Source organism: Brassica napus, chromosome A8, assembly GCF_020379485.1.
Source record: "Brassica napus cultivar Da-Ae chromosome A8, Da-Ae, whole genome shotgun sequence".
Taxonomy (NCBI): Eukaryota; Viridiplantae; Streptophyta; class Magnoliopsida; order Brassicales; family Brassicaceae; genus Brassica; species Brassica napus.
The window spans coordinates 4093076-4104287 of record NC_063441.1 but is presented as its reverse complement, the minus strand read 5'-3'; the positions used below and the strand labels follow the sequence as shown (position 1 = coordinate 4104287).

Here is an 11212-nt window from a genome sequence, read left to right as displayed (position 1 = left end):
TTGGATCTTCTCTCAAAATCTACTAAAAACCTTTTATTGTGTGAAACTAGAAAAATAGGAATAGTGTAGAAAGCGTGTGTTGCCTAGAACAAAGACAGAGCACATATATATTAAGTTAAAAGTCGGCCAGGGCTATTTTCGTAATTATGTCTTGACTTGGGTTTTAAGCCGGATGGGCTTTGCGCGCTTTGCTGTCGATCGATGGCACAGAGTGTGCATCGATTGATGGTGAACTCTGATTGTCGACCTCGAACTGGTTCGATTGGTCAGTTTCGAGCTTCCTCTCATTTTATCTCCAAAATGCATCCAAATCACCAATTTTCTCCAAATCATCCATGAACCTGTTAAAGTTCTAAAAGGACTCCAAAACAACATAGAATGTCCCAAAACAACATAGAATGTCCCTAAACACCTATATACTGATGTCAAAAAAAATACCTATATACTATGGCTGAAAATGAGTATAATCCATGGTATATCAATGGGCAACGTCGCTCCATTAGAAATACAATAAACTATATATAAGAAAAAGAGTGAGAGCCTAACTATGAGCATAAATGGAGATTTTATTTCTTTTGAGTAAGATTTAGTTTTAGTCGGAGAATTGGACTAGGACAGGTATCCCCTTAGGTGTGACCGAGATAAGTGTGCGAGCTGACTCGGTTTAGCACCTAACCGACCACTGATCCGTGCGAGGACTGATTCCATTGAATGAATAATGGATCCAGATCCTAAAAACATCATCCTCACTTTCAGGTCGGAGTTTTAAAGCTCTTCACCGAAAGTGTTTCTTCTTGAGTCGGGGAATAGGACTTTTCCCAGCTTACCTCTTAGGTGGAACCGATATAAGTGTGTGAGCTGACTTGGCTTAACACCTAGCCGACCGCCAACCCGTGCGAGACTGACCTTGGCTTCAATTTAGGATTGATTTTTAGGCTCGGAACTGAAAGTGTTTCTTCTTTAGTCGTTCAAAGGGACTTGGACCGGCTTACCCCCTTAAGTGGAAATAAGTATGTGAGCTTACTTAGATTAGCACCTAACTGACCACTGAACAGTGCTATACTGCCCTCGGCTTCACTTTTTGGATCAGAGTTTTAGACTCGTAGCCGAAAGTGTTTCTTTTCTTTTTTTTGTGGCTGCACCCTTTTTTATGGGTTACCTACGTACCCCGAAGGGATCAAACCGCACATATTTCTGTCTTTGGTTTGTCGATATTATTTTTCTAAATCGGGGTCTAAGCATTGTAGGTTATGCTTATTATGTGAGCTCGTTATTTTTCTGCTGGTTTTTAGTAGGTGCTGCTTTCTCGTTTCTTCTGGTACGGTGCGATTGTTGGGGTTATGTTTTCTATGGGTTCGGTGTTGAACCTAAATCCTGATGAAATCCAATGAAAATATTGGTCTGGCTCATATTAAAGGAATATTTGGATCTCGACCTTGAGATGACCAAAGTGAAGACCGATGCTCGAAGATCGATCTCCAGTTCGGACTTAAGAAAGAAGATTGAGGATTCATTTGAAACCATAAAGACCGAGTAAAAAGAATATCCCCGGAATCATCGGAACCAATGAGTCACGAGCATAATGCTCAAGAAATCTTAGGATTCGTAACGTACATGGAAGGAGATATCAAAGGCTCACACTAGGGAGGACGCTTATAAAAGGAGGAGAGAACGGAGATTATCACCATCAACATCGGCCTCGACTTAGTCTCCTTTTATCATCAATGTTATCTTAGCTTGTCTTATATTCAATCATTCTTTGTATACTCTTTAGTGTTTCGATCTCAGTATATAAATGTTTTTTTTGTCAACTTACGTCTTGATTACATCGTTGTGTTTTGAGGATATCACTTCCCACATAGTTCTTCTTCCCTAGTCTCTTATATACAATCACTACAAAATACCTAGTGTGAGTTTTAGGATCCATATTTTGGTGCCGTCTGTGGAGGAAGAGAAACGAAAAAAATCTTTGATAAGAATCTGATCTAAGATTCCTAGGCACGATCATGGATTCAGTACTCGTCCCATCCGGTTCTGCTGAACCATGAACCAATGACGTCAATCCTCCCAGATCTAACATGATAAACGAAAAACTGCCCACGGAGACCGAACAAACTGACAAGGCCACCGCTACCAGAGGGAGCCAACCTCAGCGAGCGTTAGCACCCACTGGTTCCCCGAGATATACGATCCCAGAACGATTGGCTTCACAAGTATGGAACTGATCAAATGAAAGGGCAGCAGGAGACGATCCAAAAAATTGGACACATGAGCCACGACCGATATCTCCTCTCCCTCCAGAACAAACATGAGCTGTGAAACATGGTTTCCACCTCATTTATAAGTACCATATCCAGGAGATCGTGCACCAAACTATAGTCAATCGACTATAACAAGCCGAGAGGGAACTCATGGCACATCAAGCCGAGGGTCCTGAACGATCGAGACATTGATTGGACCCCATAAAATTACAACCCCCATGCCGAAAAGTTTAAGCCAAGGAGCATTTGGAATTCCCGAGTTGCCCAGGATCCGATCTGTATGCTTCAAGGTCGAGGGAACATCGAGGTCATCACCATGACCTGGAACGGTCCATCAGAGCGCGAGCTTCAGCGGACTAGACGAAGTCCAGAGGAGGCGACAAGAACATGAGAACCCGCCAATTTGTGCCTCGAATAATTCAGCTGAGAAGCAACTCGAACAGCGATCAACAAGACCCCTCCAAACTTTTAGACCTCCGACAACAGAATTCCTGCAACCCCGGTCTTCTATCAAGCCCAAGCCACCGACTTCCCGGAAAATGGAGCACCGGCCGAGGAAGACATCCCACACAACTTCGTTATTTGGAACCAGGAAATAATCGACCCAAGAAATTTTACCTATGTAGAAGTTTTCCAAAGTTATGTCAAAATAAACAACATCGGGCTACGAAGAATACACGCCATTATGCACATGGCGACGAGCTCGTCCCGAACATTGATCGCGTAATAGAGATGTGAATAACTCCCTTCACAAACAGAGTAGCGAGCATAAGACTGCATGACGTAGGAAAAAATAAATTCCCGGAGTACTGTGGAAACACCGATCCAGAGGCTGACGCCCGAGCCTTCCGACTGACCATGCCTAGAGCTCACCTGAATGACGAGTAAAAAGAGGCCGGCTACTATCGTATATTTTCTGAAAATCTGACCTGATCTGCCTTAAAATGGTTCACATGACTCGAAGTAAATTCAATCGATAATTTCACTCAACTCGTATCTGCATTGCTAAAGCAATACTTCGTCTTCATAGAAACGAGGACAGCAAAAGCCGTTTTATGGAATATTTCTTATGGGGAGGGAGGGGGGGGGGGGGGGGGGGGGGGGGGAATATAAATACTTTTTATAAATTTTAAATAACAAGGGCATTATTAAAAATTTGTACAAAATCACACTAACTTAGAAAAGTTCATAGTGGGCAAACTGCCTCTCCCACGCTTGACATAGATTCGCCCCTGATTGGAAAATAATACGTAATATATTTTTTCTGATCACATTCATCGTTGTGAATATTGTGGTATTATTCCCTTCTTAATTTAGGATATTTTCGTTGAACTAAACATGCCGATCTTGTAATCTTATAAATATTTTTGCGCATCGATAAAACCAATACGTTCTCTATTTTCGTACTGTGAATTCTTGAATATTAGGATTTCAGTGAAAGTGTGAGAACTGAGAAGTAACGGATAGAAGTAATCCGAAGTACTCATTAAGGACTCAAAAGATCTTGTTTTTTCATTTTTATCTGTGAAGAAAAAGATTTTGTTTTTTCATTGCATCCATTTCATTACTTATTCAAATTTTGACATATTTTCCAGAAGTAACGTGACTAAATTTCCGTCAGATTGAGTGAGTCATTAACCCAAAAGAATTTATATATCTTGAAACAAAATAACTTTAAAGTAGAGAATGAGTCAGTCATTAACCCAAAATAATTTATTCTTCAGAAGTTGCAGGGTTCTTCTCACCTCTCCATCTCTCAGGCATGAAGGAGTCCTTCTCGCAGCCTTATAATAAGTGTGGTTTCCGGACTCATGATTCTCTCATTCTTTGGTGGCTTCGGGGAAGCAGTATAATGAAATTGAGGGTTTAGGCTATCCGATGAAGGTTCGCTTGAGGAGGGGGCTTTAGTTTGGGGGTGTTTGGCTCTTCTACATTTGGAGTTTCTCGTTCGTATTGGTTCTGGTTTGGTACTATGAACGGATGGTTCAGGTATGTTTGGTCCAGTGTTGTTGTGTTGGCCACTACTCCACCTACTCTCTCTTGTGCTTGGTTGGTTCTTGGCAAGAGTGCTGGCTGTTTAATGATTGGACGACTTATTTCTATCATCCTTCTCAAGGACTGTCTTCGGTTTTGGTGGTAAAAGTGATGTTAGGAGTTTTCAAGGCTCCTAAGACAAATGTTGTAGTATAGAAGATTGTCGAACCAGTTCTGAGGGATATCAAAGCACTGAGAATGCAAGTACTCACTTAATCTAAGTGCAACCAATGATTTAGATGGGTTTTAAACTATGACTAAAACTAGAAAGCAATAACAGAATGATACTTTCTTGACTAAAGGAAAAGAGAACTCATGGGCATAGGGATTAGACCTTGGGTGATCAAGTATCGAACTAAGGATGGCAAATGATCAATCAAACTATCAACCTTAAGCCTAGACACAATTCTAAGCAAGCTCTATGTCTAGATGAATGCTCATTTGCTAACATATCTCAAACATCAAATGTCTTTGGTTGAATAATATGAAAGCAATCATTACTAACAAGTCTATTAGCTATCTTAGCATCTTTAACAACAAATGTCTTTGGCAAAGTATACTAAAAGCCTAGGAGAGTTGTCTCGGGCATTTCATCGAACACCTTTCGGGTGAGAAATGCCTAAGGATCAACAACTGAGTGGCCAACTCAGAAGATGCATTATGATTACTCTACTAGCAAGGAAATATGAATGATCTACACTAAAACATCCTAGCTCTAACCTAATCACCCTTAATCTCCCTAACCCATGAATTCAAAAGGTGATTACTCACTAATCTCCATGATTCCTCTTAAACCCATATTGGATTTCAGATTAATCATGTAGAGAAATAGATAAGAAATCAACAATAACACAAGAACATAACAATCAAAATCCAAGAGATGAACTTCTCAACAGAGTTCTTGTGTCTTTCTCAAAAGATCAAAGATAAAAGATAATCTGCCTCTGGTGGCTACAAAAGATGTTTAAAACATAGGTTTTTCCAAGTGCAAAACGTCCAAAATAAATTGCAAAAAGGTCCTTAAGAAATCATGATTTTCGGCAGCAAAATAACGCGGAGCGACTTGCACGTGTCGCTCCGGGAAGTCGCTCCAGGGCCGATTTTTGGTGTCTCCGGGCGAGAGGTCGCGAGCGACTTTGGTGTGTCGCTCCAACGGGTCGCTCTGGATCGGGAGCGACCTTGGTAGGTCGCTCTGAGAGGTCGCTCCAGGCTTCGCTTCGTGTCGTCTCTCCATAAAGACGCGAGCGACCTCAGGGTGTCGCTTTGGGAGGTCGCTCCGAGAGGGGTGTGAGATGCGAGCGACTTCGTGGTGTCGCTCCGGGAGGTCGCTCCGGGCTCGTTCTCGTGTCTCCGAGTGATGAAACCGCGAGCGACTTCTCCCTGTCGCTCTGGTAAGGTCGCTCCAATAGGGAAGTCAGAGCGACTTGGTGGTGTCGCTCCGGACTGGTCGCTCCATGCCTTGCTCGCCTAATGACCACTCTAAACACTCCTTTTTGAGCTCCAAATGCACCCAAATGTCTCCAGAAACTCCATGTGGTACTCAAATACCTGATAGAGACATATGTATGCAAAATGCAACCTAAACATGTCTAAATCCTAATCTATATGATGAAAATGTTTATGAATGAATGGATAAAACAATGTAAATATGCAAGATATCAAAAAGTGCAGTCTCATTTTGTGTTTGCTGTAGTTGTATGTGTTATCTTTTGTTTGGGTTTGAAAATCCTGTTTGTGGACTATGTTTCCGGGGATAGTAATGTGTTTCCGCCGGCTTTTGGATATGATGCTTGCATGTTTTCAATTTTTTCAATCAAATTCATAAGGGAAAAAAAAGAGAATGGGCGATCTTTCTACAAACGATTCGACAAGAACAAGTATTTTGTCCAATGGATGGAGGTCTTTGGTAATTGGGTACTCGACTGGATCAAGCTTCGCAACTTTTAAGTAATAAAATAGGAAGAGGACCCGAATTAGACATTTTGGCAAAAAAGAATTAGAAATTCTCAAACAAAATTATGGAAAAGGCTAAAACAAAAACTCTCTTCTCATTAATAGCAAATTAAACAAGATTATAACAATTATTCGATACTTTATTCATGTGTACATCTCTATATTTTCACATGTGTCGTCTATGTATCACGTATGTAATTTTAATCGCCATTAAAAACAAAACAAGATGCGTATATGTTGTCTATAACTTAAATATCTCATGATTCAGGTATTTGATTCAAATCAGGTTTCTCAACTAATACCGGTGAAGACGGAGACCGCGACTTCCCAGAACAAGCGAGAAGAGCATCGACTCTAGCGCCGACCTCCGCAGCTTTCTCACGTATCAGAGAGGCGGGCATGTCGACGGCAGCAGCCGCGGCTGATCGGTGACCCTCATCCTGAAAAAGAAGATCAGGGAAGTTGAGGCGTGCTGAGGGACCACGGAGGTAGAAGACGGCGGTGTCGTAGGCTCTAGCGGCGGCTACGGCGGTTGTGTAAGAACCGAGCCAAAGACGTGAACGTTTGTTTGGTTCACGTATCTCAGCCACCCATTTGCCCCACTTCCTCATACGTATTCCTCTGTACGGCTTAAACGGCCTCGTTGCCACGTGGGTGTCTGCTTCTTCTTGCGGTGGCTGCCTTCGCTTCCGCCTACACGGCTCTTGTTGTAGTTCTTGTTCCATCGATAAAAAGACAAAACTTATGAGGGTTGTGGAACTTTATAAAGTACGGTGGCAAAATTGAACGGCTGAAAGTCTTTATAGATATTGTGATATATAGAAACTGCCAAGCAACCTCGTACTCTTCAATTTTATCGCTTCAGTGACTTTGTGATAATGAACATATCGAGTTCTCTAATTCATATAAGTCAAATCATATCGGAATTATTATGCCATTTATATGTTAATCACAAAAAATGTATAAAAGTGTACTAAGATTCATAAATTTGTAAATAAATACGAAACTGGATAACAAAAATAACTGTACTTCTTTCAATTCTAATATAAAATACAAAATATAATTCACTTTTTTTTTTGTCAACCCAAAATATAATTCACTTACAAAAGCAACAAAAAAATATTATTTTGATCTTGAGAGCAACCAAAAGAAAGAAAAAATTGCACTTTCAGTCCTTCTATTGTTCAAAGATCAAACTAATATATTGGCTTAGATCTTGTAGTGGACATGTAGATGTGATAATAGTTACAATCTGATATTTTTGGACATCAAAAGGATATTCTATTACTAAGACTTGAGTTGGTCTGGGTAGCCATAGCAGAATAGAATAACCAACAAAACAAATTGACATGTGAAAAAATCGAGTAATTCTAGCTAAAAATCAGCGGTCACAGTTTATCCCCTGAAAATGAAGTATATAGCTTGAAATCGTGGAATCTTCTTTTCAGTTCATGCATCTCCTTCAGCTCTGTCGAAAAAGTTTGTGATGCATGAGCTTCCCTTATCATTTCTATCAAATCCTTACAATATGTCCCAAAATGCTAACATGTCGAATAATGTAGCATGTTGTCCATTGTCCATCCTAGTGCTTCCAATTCCGAATGCAAAACAAATTATATTCTTCTTTGCTTTCTTGTACTCATGAGTTGTGTTTGTCCAAAGCTATCTTTCCAAACCAATCCGCATCCAATGTAGATCTATGTGGAGGTCTAAAAACCATCCACCATGCATATATTCTCAAAGCATAAGACTGGAGATGTTACTATTATTGTTATAGTCAACATAACATGTGACTGATTTGCCGTGAACCATGCTTGGCATTCTCCATCTACATATCTGATTAGTTCGAGTGGGTCTCTATCTATCCCTCTGAATAGTTTAGCATTCTTTGTTTTATATAGATACCAAATTATCCATGAATAAGGGTCTATGTCCATTTCTGAGTCTTCAATATTATTCTTCCTCCAGAAAAGGTAGTCAATGTTAATATATATGATGGAAACATGGAATATATTATGATGAGACGGTGTAGCCGCAAGAGCCCACGATTGAAGTGCCGGTGGATATTTGAAGATAGCAGGGGTTGCTGCTTCATCTGGATCCCCACACCTTGGACAAATATTATCACATCGCATATGGCAACTATTCAAGTTCATTGTGATTGCAACATGTCATGTGAGTAATTGTCATATAAGATGATGAATTTTTTGTAGAGCATTTACCTTCAAAGCAAAGGCTTGGAGCTTTGTGATACTCGGTTCAGTGTAGAAAACATTTCTTCAACCTTGACAATATACATGGATAGCCAATATCCTAACTTAACAGTATACATGCCAGTCTTAGTGAATCTCCAGAAGTAATAAACACGTTGTAAAGATCGGCTTATGGCCAAACTTCGAATCAAAGGTATATCTTCTTGAGAGACTTAGTTCTCAAGCATTTCGACATCCCATTCGTTTGAGTCTACTTTAATAAATTCTCTGACAGTCATACTGGGATGGACTACCGGTACATTTGGCATGGCTGGCCTTTCAGGTGAAGTCAGGATCCAAGGATCATCCCATGCTTTTACATCAAAACCCGAATGGATCTTCTTTCTAATCCCTAGTAACAACAGAGGTATTGCAGCTGATAGGCTAGCAGGAGTATGAAGGGGTATCTATGTCAATAGCTTGCAAAGGCAAACTAAGTCTATAGTACTTGCCACGTAAAACATGGACCAAAAGAGAGTCTCTGAACTGTATTATACACCACAACTGTTTCGCCAGAAAGGCTAGATTAAACTCATGTATCATCCGGAAACCAATGCCTCCCTCTTCTGCTGATAAATACATCTTTTCCCCTTTTTCCAAATGAATCCCACACTTTGGGGGGGGGACATAACATAAGTCGGAAGAGCTACTAAAATAGATCTAATTAGCACTTCTATTCCCGCCCCCCTTTTGATAACCATCTCCATGTCCATCCATTTACTATGTTTTGTAGTTTGTTCTTAAGAAAGGCAAATAGTTTGCATTTAGACACACTTATATCTTTTGGAATCCCTAGGTATGAACTCACACCTCCTTCATTCTGGATCCCAAGAGTATCTTTAATTGATTGCCTTACATCTGCAGGTACTCTCTTACCAATGAGTAAGTATGATTTATCAAGTATCATCGATCGATGATCCATGAATGGTATCGTTCGACGCTTAATGCGTTATAACGGTCGACGTTCCATCAGTGGTATCGGTCGACATTGATTCAGATGTAAGACATATATTACCGATGAACGAAGAATCCTTTTGATATATGTTTTCCATTGGCAGGAAATCGTCAATGATACATCATTCTCAACTCTTATTCGGGAAAGGTGATCTGCAACTCCGTTGTCAACTCCTCTTTTATCTTTTATTTCTATATCAAATTCTTGGAGTAACAGGATCCTTCACCTTCACCTTCACCTTCACCTTCTTATCTCTTTGCAGATGTCAATCTAGTCATCACTTAAGTTTCAACATTATTATCCTAAAAAAGTATTTTCTATTAATTTTCCACTTAAATTTAATCTGAATAGATCAAGAGACTATTACAAAGATATTTGATTGATTTTATATGAAAAGATTAATCATTCGGCAAGAACAAAGAAAATAACGTAAATTCTAATTTTCATGTCGAATTATATGTGTTTGTTAATGTATTTTCTCGGTTTTAGTTTTTTTTATATAATCAAACTTTTTATTATTATTTTCAAATCGATTTAACTTTATGCTGTATTGTGATTAAAGTGAGCTGAATTCAATTACATAATCGACCATGTTAGACATATGTTTGACTGGTGACCATTCGGGAAACAAGAAAAACGAATAGAAAAAAATGTATGGGAATAAAATAGCAGGAATGAAAAATAAAGATTGTTCCTTCTCAAATTTAACAAGAAATAATTTTGTTTTTTAATTTTCTACAAAAAAAAAGGAATGAGAGAGAATTATCATTCTTTGTGAATGGTAAATTTTTTTAGAAACATTAGGAAATACATTATTCCTCATTGTTCCTTGGTCACCATTCATATTTATGTTTCAAGAAAAATGTTTCAAAGAAAAAAGACAGATATAAATCATGTCCAACAATTTTTGGGGTGGAGTTAAATTTTCGGGGTGGAGTTAATCACTGTAAAAAGAATTTACCCACAATAGTATAGTCCATCTCCAACTTACTCATACGTTTTTTTCGACATCAAACTAACTTACCTATATTTAATTCCCTATTCATGCGTCTTCCAAATTACGGTATAGTACTATATAGTAAATAATTTTTTTTTTTTTTTGGTAAGGTATAATCAGTGGCTGATGTGGGTGACCAAATAGGTATAACTTATCTTATTCACTTTTCGATTAGTAAATAGGAAAATTCTTTAAAAATATACGGACTAATTTTCATTTGCTAATAAAATACACGAAATATTTTAGATCCATGTTTAATACACGAATTAATTTTTGTTGCCTATTAAATATTTATAAAAATTAAATTTGTAGATTTTACGCATTGCTTTCGACTACGTGAATTCTATTTAACGAAAATAATGTGTTTAAATAAATACGTCGTTAAAATGCAAAAAAAAAACAAAATTTATTAAAATACACAAACTAATTTTTATTTGTTCATAAAATAAACTAACTATTTTGGATCTAATACACGAACTAATTTTCGTATCCTATTAAATACAAAAAAAACATTTAAAATTTACAGATTTTACAAATTGATTTAGACGACTCAACCATGTTTAACCGAAGTGAAGACGACATTAGTGTTTTTATTAAACACATATTTAAACTATGAAAAGCACGCTCACCCTCAGTAAAAAAATCTCAAATCAGCTGAGCTCTAATTCAATTTAATTTCAGCCTCTAATTCAAGTTTGTTTCAATGTGAGTTAAGAACTAATATGTTCTAACTTCTCTTATTCTCCAAGTGTTCTTTGTA

General features: G+C 38.4%; 1 protein-coding gene across 1 annotated transcript; it reads right to left on the bottom strand.

Annotated features, from left to right (window-relative positions):
* Window positions 1–6324: 6324 nt before the first annotated feature.
* LOC106370482 (ethylene-responsive transcription factor RAP2-1-like) lies at window positions 6325–7111 on the bottom strand. The gene has a single exon (XM_013810483.3). It carries the CDS (start codon window positions 6971–6973, stop codon window positions 6506–6508), a length of 468 nt encoding a protein of 155 aa, XP_013665937.2. The 5' UTR covers window positions 6974–7111; the 3' UTR covers window positions 6325–6505.
* Between the last annotated feature and the right edge of the window lie 4101 nt (window positions 7112–11212).

Bases quoted from the DNA above. Each gene is read 5' to 3' on its own strand.
- LOC106370482 (XM_013810483.3), bottom strand. From the start codon at position 6,973: ATGGAACAAGAACTACAACAAGAGCCGTGTAGGCGGAAGCGAAGGCAG.